Raw genomic sequence first — 16,007 nt, 5'->3', positions numbered from 1 at the left:
TATCTATCTATCTATCTATTATCTATCATCTAAGTGTCATCTATCTATCTTTCTATCTGGTATCTATCAGCTCTATCACCTATCTTTCTATCTGGTTAGTTAGTTAGTTAGTTAGTTATCGGATGCATGGCATTACAAAAAACAATGAAACCTTTCAGCATCAGAGGCCGTGGGTTGATCTCATATGATCTGAGGAACTCTGATAGAGGACAAGCCGGTGACAATGTTCTAAAAGTTTTTTTGTTTTTGTTTTGTTCCCTTTTTTTTTCCCTCTACAGGGCTTGTATGTGTTTGCAGTGTACTTCATCATGCACAACCAGCTGTGTTGGCCAACTAAAGCCAGTTACACAGTGGAGATGAGCGGCCATGACAGTCCCGACTCAGCCTACCAGGGAGGGGGGCCCACCATGTTGGGGGCGACATTAGCAAATCAACTCAGAATCTCATCAGTGCCATGGAGGAGGTATACACACACACACACACACACACACACACACACACACACACACACACACACACACTTAAGCCATCAGAGACACTGACACACTTATGCTATGTTATGTTGTGTTATTCATACTCCATTATACAGATTTACTGTATTTCTCACCCATACATCCCATATTCTCCAGCTCTAATGCTTAGCTTTCTATTTCAATGCACTTCATTTTACACTCTTAACTTTATCATATACTGTATATGGATAATTGTGTTTTTTATGATCTGGGCCTACTACTTGTAGATTTAGACATGTTTTCCACTGGTTATGAAAACATTTTGGCCCCAAACTTCTATGCTATACTTCTACCAATTTGTAACTGGAGTACCATACCATACCGTAGTTGTGAGCACATGCAGTTCTTCTATGCAGTGAGATGATAATCCACACTCACTTTTGGTTTCACTTCTAAATCTTTTAAATAATCTGGCTAAACTGTTTGTTACACTGTGTACTCATGTGGCCACTGATGCCACATGTCTCAGAAATTGAGTAAAATAATATCAAAGCTTAAAGGACTGAAAGCCCCAAAAAAAAAAAAAAAGAAATGTACCCAGCTTGTAAAATGATGTAATTGGAATCTTTAAATAATAAATTGCGGTATTTACCTTCCCTCACTTTGTTCCACCTTCTCTCTTAGACAATTTTCCCTTGTCCCCTCTTTTTCCCATGGCTCTATTTGCCCATTACTGATCCTCTTTCACACATTTCTTACATCAGCTTACGGAGAACATTCATACTCACTCAGACACCCTGCTTCCGACTGATTCACTGTGTGTGTGTGTGTCCGTGTGCGTGTGCGTGTTCATTGCATGCAAGCACACTCTGAAAACATACTGTATAAACCCCCCCACACACACAGGGCTTTTGCAGTGTCCTCAGCAACTTTGTCCCTGGAGAATACCCTATAAGGACTGAGCTGGTGAGAGGGAGAGAAAAGAAGGAGAAAACAAGAGGGCAGGTTTAACTTCATTACTCCTGGGAACTTCCCCTTGCCTCTCTCTCCGTCCCTGATTACTCTCTACACACAAGAATCCAGTAATCTTGTTTTATTCATGAGAGCACACTCCTGTCTGTCTGAGATTTGACTACAGCCCAGTGAGACAAATAAGAGTGCAGACAGAGAGCGCTAAGAATGGTGATATGGCGGTTAGATTGTGTGACAATTTGTGGAGTGGATTGGTTGAAAGGATATTGAAGTGAGATTAGAATAGGGAAAGGAGCGTTTACCTTGAAGTTTGAATAGTTTATTGGAAAGGTTTGAGTCATCAACTCAGTGCCCCCACCCCCCTTAATTCACCTCACCGGGATGCTTTGTACCTGTTACAGCCCGGCATCCCTCAGAAGCTTCTACAACACACGCATGTATGCTTGTACATCTACAGATGAGGCATTCATAATGAATGAGCCCAGTGGAATACAAGATGGAAGCATCTGGTCGTTGTGGAAATGAGGGATATACACGTACAATTTGATTTTCCCTTGTTGGAAGAAAAATCCATGGATGATGGAGCCGAAAATGACCCGGATGATTGCAGCTGCTTTCGCACTATGCAACCAATAGAACAGGGGCACTAGAGACCTCGACCGGCCGAGCTTACTACTTAGATTAAGTTGTGGGGCTCTTCTAGACTTTCCAAATGTTATCGGACCGAATGGATCAAAGTCTGATGTTGCCCAGTAAAATGTATCCATTGATTTCCAGACGTCTCTTTCACCATGTAAGTCAATGGGGAAAAGGCTTTTAATGCCAGAAGGCATTACATGACGGGCCAGTAATTGCAATTCCACTGTTCAATTTACTTAAAAGCCCAGAGCACTTCCTGGGGGCATGGGAAAATCCCTATTATCAGTTTACTCTTTTTTAATTTCACCCTTTTCTTTTTTCTGTCCCATCACTGCTTCTTTTGCTCTATGGATGCATGGATAAATTGTCTCCCCCAACATCAAAATACTACTTTTGGACTAATAAAAGGCTGCCATCTGTTTCCCCGGGCTGACAGCATCATTTCCAGGAGGCTAACTCTGTATGACCCTGCTTTCACCCCATGAACCCCCTGTGACCCTGTGCGTTGGCCTTAACCCTTCAGTGTGCTGACAACATGCGTTCTGTGTGTGTGTGTGTGTGTGTGTGTGTGTGTGTGTGTGTGTGTGTGTGTGTGTGTGTGTGTGTGTGTGTGTGTGTGTGTGTGTGTGTGTGTGTGTGCGTGTGTGTGTGTGTGTGTGTGTGCGCTTGTAATTGGTCGACCTTATTTTCCCCTGCGTTCATGTGAAGTTGATGTTTTTGGGCGTTGAACTAACTTCTATCAACCAACAAAACATGAAGATCAGATCTTATGTGGACTTTGTATCTTATGAACTAGTACGTACATTTACGCTGTATGTAAAGGTTTTATATATTAATGTACATTAACTGGTTGCAAATCACTTGCACAATTCTTTTAAAAAGTGCTCTATAAATAAATGTACTACTTGTGGAAATGAGGGATATACACGTACAATTTGATTTTCCCTTGTTGGAACTACTAGGGCGGCTGTTGCTCAGTGGTAGAGCGGTTGCCTGCCAATCGGAAGGTTGGTGGTTCAATCCCCGCCCCTGTAGTCATTGTCGAAGTGTCCTTGGGCAAGACATTGAACCCCAAGTTGCCCCCGGTGCTGCGCATCGGAGTGTGAATGTGTGTGAATGTTTATCTGATGAGCTGGTGGCACCTTGTACGGCAGCCCCGGCCACAGTGTATGAATGTGTGTGAATGGTGAATGTATCCTGTAGATGTAAAAGCGCTTTGAGCAGTTGTTAAGACTGGAAAAGCGCTATATAAATACAGCACATTTACATTTACTTCTGCTTGCGGCTGTCATGGAAAGAGCTAACATCTCACAAATAGTTTAAAAGCAAATACCAGGAACTTTTTATTTATTTTTTAGTAGGGTTTAAAGCTGTGGTGTGTTTTATAGTGCTATAGTTTCCAACAACACGCGTCCACGTAATACAAGCCTTCCGTGACCATGAATCCGCCCTCTCTTCCACGCAGTTACTAGTAGCCAAGGAGGACACGGAGGATTAAAAGAACATTAATAATATATAAATGTTTTTAAATTGTTAAATATAATTGTTTCTATGGAGATTGTCAATTGCCCCTTGGGGGGTTTTCGGCAATTGTCCATCACATCTTTTTGTGAAACATATAACACCGTTTTAATCTTTTTGTTGTGAAAATAAAATAAAATAAATCAAATCCAATAACATGATGGACTCTTCAGAAGAGGTAATTTTCTGCCCTCAAGCCTCTGCGCGGAAAAGTCACCGGACGACACAATCTTCTGAACACGGTCATACGGAGAAATCCAGAGAGAGCTGTGTGAAGCTGATAGTCTTGATTAGCTTTGTAGGAACCCATTTGGCAATGGTTTGAATGTAACGGATGTTCATTACTATCAAAAAGTTACGTACTAAAGCTTTAAAAGGGATGTATTATCCCAAACATTGCACAACATGTGATTAAACATTAAAACATTAACACCAAGCTTCAATAAAAGTTCTCAGCCAACAGGGACAATAAAACATGCATATAGTGCTAGTGGTGGAAATCACCACCTCACAATACAATATCAGGATACTTATGTCATGATACAATATTATTTTGAACATATTGCAATATTCTGCAATATATTGCTCTTCATTACCTTTTTTCCAACTTCAAATTTCCCCCAATTTCAAATGATGTCCCCAAAAGGAAACTTTGTCAACATCTTTTTTTATCTAAAAAGGTACATTTCTCTCTTTGTTCATCTCACTTCAATTTTATTGCCGCAAAATGGGATTGTCAAGCAGACAAACTATAATAAAAGATTGATACTTGGCGTCTGTGTGACAATACAGTATTGCCACTGAAAATGTCCCGATACTATGCTGTATTGATTCCCCCCCCCCCATTCTATATAGCGCCTGTGTGTATGCTGTGTGCTCATATGGCTGTATATGTGTACCTGTGTGTTTCAGGTGTCAGCAGACTGGGAGCGAGCGTCGCTGCGGCCCAGCAGTCAGCCCAGCAGTGTGTTCAAACCCAGCCCTGTGATGGGGACGTACACCACCGAGGGAGGCTTCATCAACACCAACCTAGTCACAGCAGACGAGGAGTCGCAGGAGTTCGACGACCTTATATTTGCCTTAAAAACTGGTGAGGATCCCAGCAACACACAGATGTACTGCACACTCAAACAACCTAAGTCTCCATCCACTTGTCAATCCAACTATCTGAAGTTGGTTAAAACCATTCATGCTAATAAAGCCGGTGAAAGTGTGTTTCCATCCGACGGCTTTAAAGCAAATAAAAAGTATGACGAAAAATATTCCATTTAAAGTACATTTAGAACAGATAACAAAAATATGTGATGAATATGTGCTTAATCGCAAGTAACTATGGACAATAATGCGGTTAATTGCATAATTTCATGTATATACTGTATGTATATGTGTGACATCAGCCTTGCTTAGTCATTCTTCTGCTTACCTTAAGTCTCTCTGCTCCCATGGAAACCATTCTTCCTCTGTTGCCATCTATGTTTAATGAGCTGAGGGCCCAAACTGCACACACACGCACGCACACACTCACTCACACACACACATACACACAGACACACTCCTGACTCTTTGAAATCAGTAATTGCTTCACAGTGACTGAATAAGAATCAGGCCCAGTTGGCAAACAGCCAACCGCAGCCTTAGAAAAATAACCTATTTAAAATAAGTAAGATATGTAAATCAAATTTAGAATCAGCTGAAGCCTTAAATTTAGAACCTAAATTGTATCTATTCAGTTGTCCCTTACAAAATTCCATGCGTTGCAAATTGTGAGTCTTTTTTGACGGAAAATTATGTAAATATCATCTCTTCAACAGGTAAAAAAGTATCACCTTTTAGACATTTTTGACGGTGATGCAGGTAAAGATGTGATTTGCCAACTTGAAATCTGAAAAATGAAAAATTTAAATACAGTGAACCAGCGGTCGCCTGCCAATTGGAAGTTTGGGAGTTCGATCCCTGCCCCTGCATTCCCAGTGTCCTTGGCCAAGACACTGAACCCTGAGTCACCCCCGATGCTGCGCCATCAGAGTGTAAATGGGTGTGTGAGTGTTTATCTAATGAGCAGGTGGCTCCTTGTACGGCAACCTCGGCCACAGGGAATGTGTGTATGAATGGTAAACGGTTCCTGTACTATGTAAAAGCGCTTTGAGAAAACACAGTCACAGTCTGAGAGTCTGTTTAGGTACCTCCATGCAGAGGCCTACATGCAGCAGCCCTTGAGACCTGGCAACGTGCTACCCAGAAAAACAAAACTTGTAAACCATGGAGATAGCCAAATTAAAGTCCCTCCTAGCAGGTGTGACTTCAAGAGACTCACCGTTGTTAATGAGCGTGTGTGTGTGTGTGTGTGTGTGTGTGCGTGTGCGCATGTGTACGTTGCTCCCTGTCCAAAGTACACTCACTGTAGCAGCGGGACATTTGTCTCTGATCTGCTTTTGTATTGTGCCTTAAATATCCTTGTGGCTACATTGAAGCTAGGTGTATGGTAGCTGCCCCCCCCGAGTCATAAAATGGCGTCACCATGGCTGTTGTCTCTACTGCAAAAGGCTCTGCACGTTGTGACGCGTGGCCGTGCACCTCTGCGCTTTCAGTTCCAGACAGTCGGTTTGGGAAGACCGAGCAGGTTCGCCTGTACGAACATCTGGATGATTCTTCATGTACAGACCACAGGGCGTCAAGCTGCTTCAAATATGTGGTCCGAGAGAAACCCCCCACTGTGAAAAGAAGAAGCATTTTGCAGGACAATATAGAAGAAAACTCTTTGTCACATTGCACAGTATTAAAGGTCATTTCAATTTGGAGATAATAAGTAGAGTAGAAACACGTAATGTTTGGCGGTACGTCGGAGGAGTTCATCATGGATGTAATTACAGCTGTTGCCAGGCAGACAGCTCTCTTCTTCTTCTCTACTACTCCTTGCTAAAAACATAGATTCTTTTGTTTTTTCACCCCTGGTGTTTCCGAGAATACTGCAACGATATAAACGTTGAGCATAGTCTCCTGCGGAGGAGGGTCTGGCTAGTCCTCACAGCATTCCGGAATGGGAGAGAAACCTGCTCTGGTTTATTGGCATTTCTTTCAACCAATCACAATCATCCCGGGCGGCGCTTAGGGGAAGTGGAAGGTCATGGATAAAGAATGGCTTGTTTATTGCTAAGGCCATAATAATAATGTAATAACAATAACTTATAACGAGGACTTATTTCACCAGTAAATTGCTGGTAAACAACAAAAACAAGCACCAGATGGGAAAGGGGTATTTTACAATAATTTAAAAATGCACCACAAGGCTGGCGAGTTTCAAGTGAACGCACCGTCTGTGTTGTTTTTCCGACAGCGGCAGCAGCAGAGTGTTACGTCCCGGTGTTGGAATCCTCTACAGGAAAATACAATCACACCTTACACCGCTTAACGTAAGCTGTCAGCATTTGAACCATTGTGTTTAATCCAGCTACTAACTAATGGTAACGTAGCGTCCCGTGCAGCGATGCTTCTGAATAAAAAATAAAGAATAAGTCAGGTACCAAAATGTTCTTATTCAGTCTCATTACTATTGTTTACGTGGGAACCGTTTTGGTACCTAACCCTACTGGCATGGCCTCGAGAAACACAGGATATCATCTTTTGTGTTTGGAACATAGCACACAATCTTGAAACTTAGATTTTTGTAGAAACAATCATCTGATAAACTTGGGTTATAATCTTCTGTGCTTTTGGTTTTTGACTTGTTGCTCCACCAGTCACAAGGACATTCTTCCACTTCACACTTTCCCTGTGACCTCTGACCTTCTCTTTGCCCAAACGTGTCACACTGAACGTATAGCCCGGTTTAATCTCACTCACCCAGTCCGGCAGCTGTAAAGATAATTTGCTAATCAGAATTACATAATAAGGCACCGCCTGACGGGGGTCAGTAATCAGCGCTGTAATGAGGACCCTCACACTTCATTTGGTAGTGAACCATTAACACACACACAAGCACACACGTACTTTCAGCACCTGTACTCTATGTAGTACGACTGAGAGCTGATCATTAACGTGGTGGTTTTACTGTGAAACAGCGCTTTTTACTTATCACTCAGCGACAGGAGGAGCCGTGACTGCACAAAGAACATACACATCTGGACGCTCCTCATGTTATGTCACAGTAGTCATAAGTCTGCCAACACCTTCTGCGTTAAATCAGTGCTGTGGCTACGTGTGTGGAGGCACAGACCCTACGCCATATCCTGACCTAGACCTCTCAAAAGTGTAACTACACGTCGCGTAGTTACGGTTATGGAGAAGGTTCTCCATAACGTAAAACAAGAAGGTTCTCCTTTTCCATAACGTAGAACGAGAAAGTTCTCCTTCTCCATGGAGAAGGTTCTACTTCTCCATAACGTACAACGAGAAGGTTCTCCTTCTCCATAACGTAGAACGAGAAGGTTCTCCTTCTCCATAACCATCATGAACTCAAGGAGAGGGTTAACTTATCCTGCTGCAGATCAAAAAGAACAGGGGAGACACTTTGTTTCTCTCACTATGACTCTAGTGTCAAAACGGATCACTGTCACTTTCTCACTCACTCTACCACACATCCCCCCCCCACACACACACACACACACACACACACACACACACACACATTCCAGCCATGCCTATTTTCTTAAAGAAATTGACGCACACACCAAGGCACAAGAATAAACTCCAGGCCACTTAGGTAGGCTACGGCAACAGCTCTGCGTGAAACCATAAATCACGCTGGAGGCTCTTTTTTAGGTATTTTTTGTTATTTTGCATCTTGTCAACTATCTTTTTTTACACATACAGTAGGAGTCTTATGTCACCATATTCTGTAGGTTACTACAGAACTTATTTCCATTTTTGTTCACTGGGTTTTACCTACAAGCTTTATCAAAACAGTGGCTGGTATTCAGTGTCTGACACTAAGAAATATTGTAAAATAGGAACTTAAACACTAAAAAAGTAAATCATAAGAACAAACCTTTTAAAAAAAAAGAAAAAAAAAAAAGTATCCATACCTGAGAAAGAAATCACACCGCATAATTATTTAAGTTGGTTATCTTATTATAGAAATGTTGTGCCTGGATCCAGATTACATACATTACAATAGGGAATTATGTGCACAAAAAAAACAAAAAATGTAATAGTTCAGATATCCCCTGATCTTACAAAAACCCCTTTCAACAGTTGGTGGATCCATACAAAAACACATCCATTGTTTCTTGGTCATGCTGAAGGAGATAAGCCTTCTATCGTCTTTTTTTATCATCTTTTTATCCTAATATCTGTTAATTTCCTTTGATTTATTCTTTTTGTCACTTTTCTGGCCCTTAAAGGTGTCCCATCTTCTATTTCCTCTTTTAGAATGATGTGTGTATATTTGTATGTTGATTGATTTTTGATTGATTGATTGATTTAGATCTTCTGTTTCTTCTGTCAGAGCACTTATTAGAATATTGTTTTCAAAGGTGCTCTTCAACATAAAGTTATTATTGTTATAGTATTATGGGCTGGCATGTCGCCTGGTCTTCCCCCTCAACACATCGAACTCTGAAGGTTCTCAAGGTATCCTGCAAAGAAACAAACGTCAAACAAATAGAACTAAGAGTTACTTCGGTTCGCTGTCTGCTGTTACATCAGAGTGTGTCAGTGTGCTCCGTGTACAGCTCGTTACCCTCAGCTACAGAAAAGTATGTTCTCTGATAACACCGAGACTAAGACATAAAGTATTGATTACATAATACCACGTTGGCCCTAATAGGACTAATGTAACAATAGTCAGCACTGCAAACGAGTTGATGAAACACGACATTATTGCATGTACTATATACTTTACATTCTTTGCAAATTTTGCACCTAACCCAATCAACCCCTTTTTTTCTTATGCAACAGTTATTTTGTATGTATTGTTTGTTTTTCATACATTATTATCGTACAGAAGTGTACTCGTTGTGGCAATAAAACCTTTTCTGATTCTGAAATATATGACGAACTCAAAGAAACAAATACACGTAAATGTACCGCAGACGCTCTAGCCCGTGCAAAACGACGACGCCGGGAATAATCCCGTGCTGGGATGGAAGCGTGCCGTAACTTGTTGTGTTGTTTCAGGGAGCGGCCTTAATGTGAGCGACAACGAGTCCATCCCCGGGAGCCAGGACGGGGGGAGCATAAACAACTCCCAGATAGTGGAGCTGAGACGGATCCCCATCGCCGACACGCACCTCTAACCTGTCCCCTCACACAGTCCCACGTCCTCTATCCCTCATACCCGAAACACATTACAACACAGTATTTTTATATAATAAAATGCTTTTGCACTAAAACTTTTTTTTTTTTAAAGAACATGTTCATATAGATGTTTGATACTGTATGTGATTTTTACTGTACATCTGTTTTTTATATATATATGAACCTATACATAAATGTTTTACTAAATTAATTTTTTAAGTCCTTGATGGAGTTGTTTTCTGAATGTATATTTTGGATTTTTTTTTTTTCTTGCTGTAGAGACCTAGCAAATCATCGCTGTCGGACAAAAACCTTGTATGTCCAAAAAATAGCTTTTCAGCTATTTTTCTCAGACAAAAGCACCGACTGTTACTGTTTCAATATTTGTAAAAGCTACAGACAGACATACAGTAAAGGGTGACCAATAGTTTCATTGATTAATGAGAGAATAAAAATAGACAAAATAGGGACATACAAGGTTTCTCGTTACGTACGTTTCTGCCCGACTGCGACGAAAAGAGATGTAGCCAGATGTGCCCTGAGACGAGCCGCCGCCGCTGAGGATGGGAATTGTGTAACATTGTTAATAAATGATTTACCATATATTTTACATTCAGCTGTGCTGATTCCTATTTTTACTGCTCAAAAGCACTCAGACGCAGTTCACTACTGGGGGGTGGGGGGTATGGGGGGAGTCCCTGTGGTGTCACGGGGGTTTGTGTGAATGATCCATGCCTTGCAGGAATTTCACAAACTGGTTCTACACGGAGGAGATGTCTGACTGCTCTGCCGAGAGCAACCATTCAGGAAATTAAGACAAAATGTAAGCAATTCAGATCGGAGCATGGAGAACATTCAAAATGATGTAAAAGATGATTTATATGAGCGCTTCAGCCGTATTTCAAAGGCTCATTTTTAAAGTCTTTCGTAATGAATCGGCAGGTGTGAATGTACAAGCGAATATTCCCCACGTTATCTTCGACGCCAGCTTTGAACCTGAAGGAATCCAAGGTCTGCTTGACCCTAAACTGACCTTTAACCTCTGAACTTCTTTACTGTTTGCGTAGTTTATGTCGACGACGTTTCACTTCTGGGATTGTTCGGGTGCCATCGGAAATTCTTATTTTGCAGAAGCACCGTGGCTCCGTCTGGCGCCTAGCACCGCCCAAGACGACTGTGATTGGAGAAATGCCGATAAACCAGAGCAGGATTTTCTCCCATCCCGGAATGCTGTGTGGACTAGCCAGACCCTCATTCGCAGCGCTGTGGAGGAAGGTCTGGTAAACAAGACTACTGTTTGCACGACAGGCTGTCACTTTAAATTCTCTCGAAAGAACAAGAACTTGATAGACCGCAAAGAAAAAAAAGAGACCCATTCATCCGTTTGTTGACAGCTCCTCCCAAGTTCATTGTGGATGATGGAGGTCACGACCCCTGCAGATCATGAGAGAGCAGCAGGACACGAGTGGGCTACAGAAAGATACAGTGGGGAGAACAATTATTTGATACACTGCTGATTTTGCAGATTTTCCTACTACAAAGCATGTATAGGGCTGTAATTTTTATCATAAGTACACTTCAACTGTGGGAGCTGGAATTCTTACTGGTTGGTAGGAGATCAAATACTTATGTCATGCAATAAAATGCAAAATAATTACTTCAAAAATCATTCAATGTGATTTTCTGGATAATTGTTTTAGTTTCCGTCTTTCACAGTTGAAGTATACCTATGATAAATATTACGGACCTCTACATGCTTTGTAAGTGGGAAAATCTGCAAAATCAGCAGTGTATTAATGCTTGTTCTCTCCACTGTATTTTAAAATAAAGGAAGCAGCTCGAAAATGTCTCTTGATTCGCCGTCCTCCCGCTGGGTAATGCCTCCATTCTCCGTCCTGCAGGCTAACGGTAGTGGGACTGTAGAGGAAGAAGAATAAAAGTGGGGAGGAAAGAATGAATTTTCTTCTTTTACCCTTGAAGTAGATTCTTTTTCTATTCAGCAAGTGAGTCAGTGTGTCCTGATTATCCTGCAACCTATAACACGTATGGATCCTACTCTCACTGTAGCACGAGAGACAGCCCGTCTTCAGGTGCAGAACTTTTCTTCTCCAGTTTTTATTTTTCTGTCCACCACTGTGAACACACCAAATTTGGTGTGTGTGTGTGTCTCTGTCTCACGCAGTATGATTGCATCACTTTTGAGGCCTGTCCTTTATCGTCTTTTAGCCATCAGCAGGACTCTTTCTTCAGGGATTTGAAGGAATTTAATGAGCAAAGTAGAGAAAAGAAGGTATTCAACTTAACAAGGTAACACTTCAGGGTTTGTTTTCTCTAGCAGCAAACAAGCCTGTTATAGTGCAGTAAGGACTTCAAGGGTCTGCTTTCATTGTTCACCTCCTCCTAAGAACGGCAGTTCAGACACAAGCAAGTCATTTATTTACATTTGTGCAACCTGCCACCATGGAGACATTCCAGCTCGGATATTTTCCATTATGTATCCATTAGAGTGAACTGCGTAGACTGTGTTCTGTCAGCGTTGCGATCAGTAATTTCAGAAGCTACAAGAGTACTGGACACTGGATCCGCTGCAGATGTAACACCAAGGCTTCCAGACCTTTGGTCGTACAGAGAAAGGAACTGCTGCTCTACAAACTGCTGACACATGGCATATTTCATAACATCTTTAACTTATGTAATTGACCACAGTGTGTGCCACAATCTTAACTAGATTAGATTAGATAGTACTTTATTCATCCCACAATGGGGAAATTCACTTGTTACAGCAGCAGTTTTTCAGGCAAACAACAGTCAATGTGCAAAAAGTACCAAATGAATGTTAAGCGGCATTATATAAAAGGTACTGTAAAGTAAAGTCAGGTGGCCATAGTTCAAAAAATATTGCAATGTAAGTAAGTGACGTGAAATTAAATTGAATAGTATGTAATTAGAAATTATAGCAAAATATGTAACCATAATATAAATGATACTGAAGTGTAACCATAATATAAATAATATTGAAAAAGTAAGTACTCGCAATGGACAAATATAAGTACAGACAATAAAAATATACATAGAGCCATGGTGCATGGTGGGTAATTGAAACAGGAACAGAAACTACAACATCATAGGTGGTGCAGGTGTTGTAGAGTCTGACAGCGGCCGGGATGAGCAACCTGGAGCTCCCGTCCCTGTCCGAGCTGCCCCCCCCCCCAGCAGACCACAGCATAAAGGATGGCAGAGGCCATCACAGAGTCATAAAAAGTCCTGCACCGGCAAGAGTGGGCCCAAAAACTTACTTGCGAGAAAACTGTGCTCTGGTTCATTGGCATTTCTTTAAACCAATCACAACAACGTAAATAAATTGGTTCTTTATGAGCGCAGGATGTCTCAAAGAGACATTTTTTCAGATTTCTGAGGCATTCATTTGGCGTTTTATACACATGACATAGTCTCAGATGAGCTCTTCAAATGATCTGAAACATCTCTCTTAGCAGTACGGAGGAAAGCAATTAAAGAGCCAGAGCAAACAGCTTGATGTCCCAGACCCACCAGCCTCGGTCCCAGGGACACCAGACTGCAGGCAAACATGTTTACATTAAAGTCCTTGGTCTCTTCTCTTGTGTGTGCCGTCTCTATCTGTCTGCCCCCCCGGGGGGAACGGCAGAGATCAGACAGCAGGCAACAGCTGATTCTCACTCGTTTGCAGTCTGTGTACTCAGATGATGACTCTGCACTTCTAGCTCTCAGTGAATCACACCACATCCTACATGCAAGGTTGTCTGGCAAAAATAAAGGCAACAGCAACCGTAGGATGAAGAGAAAGAGTCCAGATTCTCCTCACTTATGTCCTATTTTAGGACCTCTCTCTTTAAACCTTGCTTTGCCTTGCTTGGCTATGAATGATTTTTTTTTTTGTTGCTTTATTTTTGACTGAAAGTCCTTTGCCATAGTTTCAGAAAAGATGCAGGAGATGGAGTTACACCATCAAACAACAAGAAATCCGACCAAAGTGTATCTCCATGGACTACATTCTTCTTTAAATTCAATGGAAAGGGTGTGAATTTCTGAAAGGTGATAATGCCAAGCGTTTTCACTTACTCTTTTCCCCACCGCATAATGAATGTAAGAAAACCCTCCTTTAATTATTTGGGCTTTGAATAAGTATACAGTTGAGGTGAATATGAATTAGTCCGATGTGCAGATGGGACGCACACCTCCTCATCTCAGACAATAGAGTGACCCAGTTCCATATGTGAAGTCTGGCGGCAACAGTCTGCGTCAGTAAAATCAATACAGACAGACGGTGAGTCAGGAGTCAGTGTTGCTGATGGACGGGTAATAGGAGAAGGCAGAGAAGTAACAAACAAGCTAAATGAACGTGTGTTACCTGTTGCACTGACATTCCTGTTTTTCTGTTGTCGCATTCTTAAAATGATCTATGCTGCATATAAGTCTAATTCTAATCCTATGACACACAGAGCTCCTCTCTCCTCCGCTCTCTCTTTCCATCTGTGTGCATTAATATCCCATTAATGCTTATTACTAACTTAACTTCTTCCCCCAGATTTCCTTGGATTGTGGTGGCACCTGGATCGTGGTTGCATCTGCTGCCGTGGTCCTGTTGTGGACCTGCTGTGCCCTGCACTCCTACTAGTACTGTTATTATTCGTCATAGTTCTGTTATCTTTACCTTCTTCCACAGCGCTGAGGAAGAGAGTCTGGCTAGTCCACACAGCATCCGGAGCCACGGCGCCGCTGCAAAGTAACCTCGGGAAGGAACTTGTCCTGAGATAGCGCATGTTATGATTTGAAAAGAATAACTCATGAATAAAATTTTAGTTGAATTGAACATAAGTCCGCCCTCTCGAAGAAGGTTACTACAGTGCACGTACGCCTTGTGCACTCAAAGGTTCAGAGTTCAGCAGACTGTAGTCACTGTAAACATAACTCATTAGAAGTGTCTTTTTAGGATTTAATTTGATCAACCAATTAACGCTGTGACGTCTGTTGAATAATCAATAACTTGCCTTGAGGTAATTTGAAGGGTACGGCAGCTGATGTTAAGGGTTTAACTCACCATAGTGATTACTTTAAGACCATTAAGATAAGATCTAATTGAGAAGTGGTAATGCGTCAGACAGATGTATGGTACATTAAACGCTGTCATGCCTGCATACCTGACTTTAACAGTGAGAAGTAAAGTAAGGTATGCCTGCATGACAGGCATGGCAAGGTCTTGCCAAGCAGACAACAGAACTTTTCTTCCTGTACTTTTCCTTCTGCATGCCGGAGACTCAACCCAAACGCATGAAATCCCACAGAGACGGCTGAGCAACCACTGCTGTCTACAGTCACAGCCTCAGAATTCAGTCAAATTCAAGTTCAAAAGATGGGCAGTGCTAGTAAGCGTTTGTGAATCTGTGTATTACACACATGTGCTCCCACCACATTCCCCATGCTCCTGTCAGCCTTCGCTGAATAACACACACAAAACACAAAAAGAGGTAGGACGCAGAGTTAGCAGAAGCTGAATTCACTTAATGCAAAGCTGCATAAAGTGAGGAGAGTGACTCATACAAGCTTAAAGGTAAACATGTTTGAAAGAAGGTGCTGAGGATAGTGTGCTTTTTTTTGTGTTTGCATATGGTTAAGCCATCTTCCCGGCTTTCCTCATGTCTGTAAAGGAACCGACAATAAGCACAGTGAGAACATGATGCAAAAATATATTCCTCCTCATCAAAATGGCAAATGATGACCTTTCTTTAATGAGACCAGAGAGTGCGTCTCTTTCTTCACTTCAACAAGCCAAAGTGACTTAGACCCCCATGTCATCGACGATAAATTACATCGCACTCATCCCCTCTGTGCTGCGGCTTACATCACCAACAACTCCTTCAGGGTATCCGGTTGCTTCAGAAGCAGTGGTGTCAGGCTGGTTGAGTATATGTTCATAAGTGGGTGAATAATAATAATAACTTTTATTTATACAGTGCCTTTCATGAAACCCAAGGACACTTTACAGAATTAGAGTGGCCATACTAAGGGAGGTTGTAGGCTGTGGTAAACAGGTGGTGTTTCAGGAGTTTTTTTTTGTTTTTTGTTTTTTTTTACATGTCCAGGGATGTAGCATTTCGAATACCTGCAGGGAGGGTGTTCCAGAGGGATGGGGCTGTCCTGTCTCCGAAGATA

At 41.8% G+C, this 16,007-nt stretch overlaps 1 protein-coding gene and 1 long non-coding RNA gene across 2 annotated transcripts in view; one reads left to right on the top strand and one right to left on the bottom strand.

Annotated features, from left to right (window-relative positions):
• Nucleotides 1-10,428, top strand: part of adgrv1 (adhesion G protein-coupled receptor V1) — a 150,895-nt gene extending 140,467 nt beyond the window's left edge. Inside the window, 4 exon segments of the mRNA XM_032516956.1 lie at nucleotides 279-408; nucleotides 411-463; nucleotides 4,497-4,674; nucleotides 9,699-10,428. Coding sequence (XP_032372847.1) covers nucleotides 279-408; nucleotides 411-463; nucleotides 4,497-4,674; nucleotides 9,699-9,817 — 480 coding nt within the window. The 3' untranslated portion in view covers nucleotides 9,818-10,428.
• The window catches only part of LOC116690237 (uncharacterized), a 10,986-nt gene continuing 3,117 nt past the window's right edge, over nucleotides 8,139-16,007 (bottom strand). The window contains exons 2-3 of the long non-coding RNA XR_004332199.1: nucleotides 8,373-8,375; nucleotides 8,139-8,150 (exon numbers count right to left, since the gene is read on the bottom strand). This is a non-coding gene — a long non-coding RNA (uncharacterized LOC116690237). The remainder of the gene's footprint in view (nucleotides 8,151-8,372; nucleotides 8,376-16,007) is intronic.

The sequence above is a fragment of the Etheostoma spectabile genome, chromosome 5 (genome assembly GCF_008692095.1).
Source record: "Etheostoma spectabile isolate EspeVRDwgs_2016 chromosome 5, UIUC_Espe_1.0, whole genome shotgun sequence".
Classification (NCBI taxonomy): domain Eukaryota; kingdom Metazoa; phylum Chordata; class Actinopteri; order Perciformes; family Percidae; genus Etheostoma; species Etheostoma spectabile.
The sequence above is the reverse complement of the archived record's forward strand: the minus strand, read 5'-3'. Positions and strand labels throughout refer to the sequence as shown.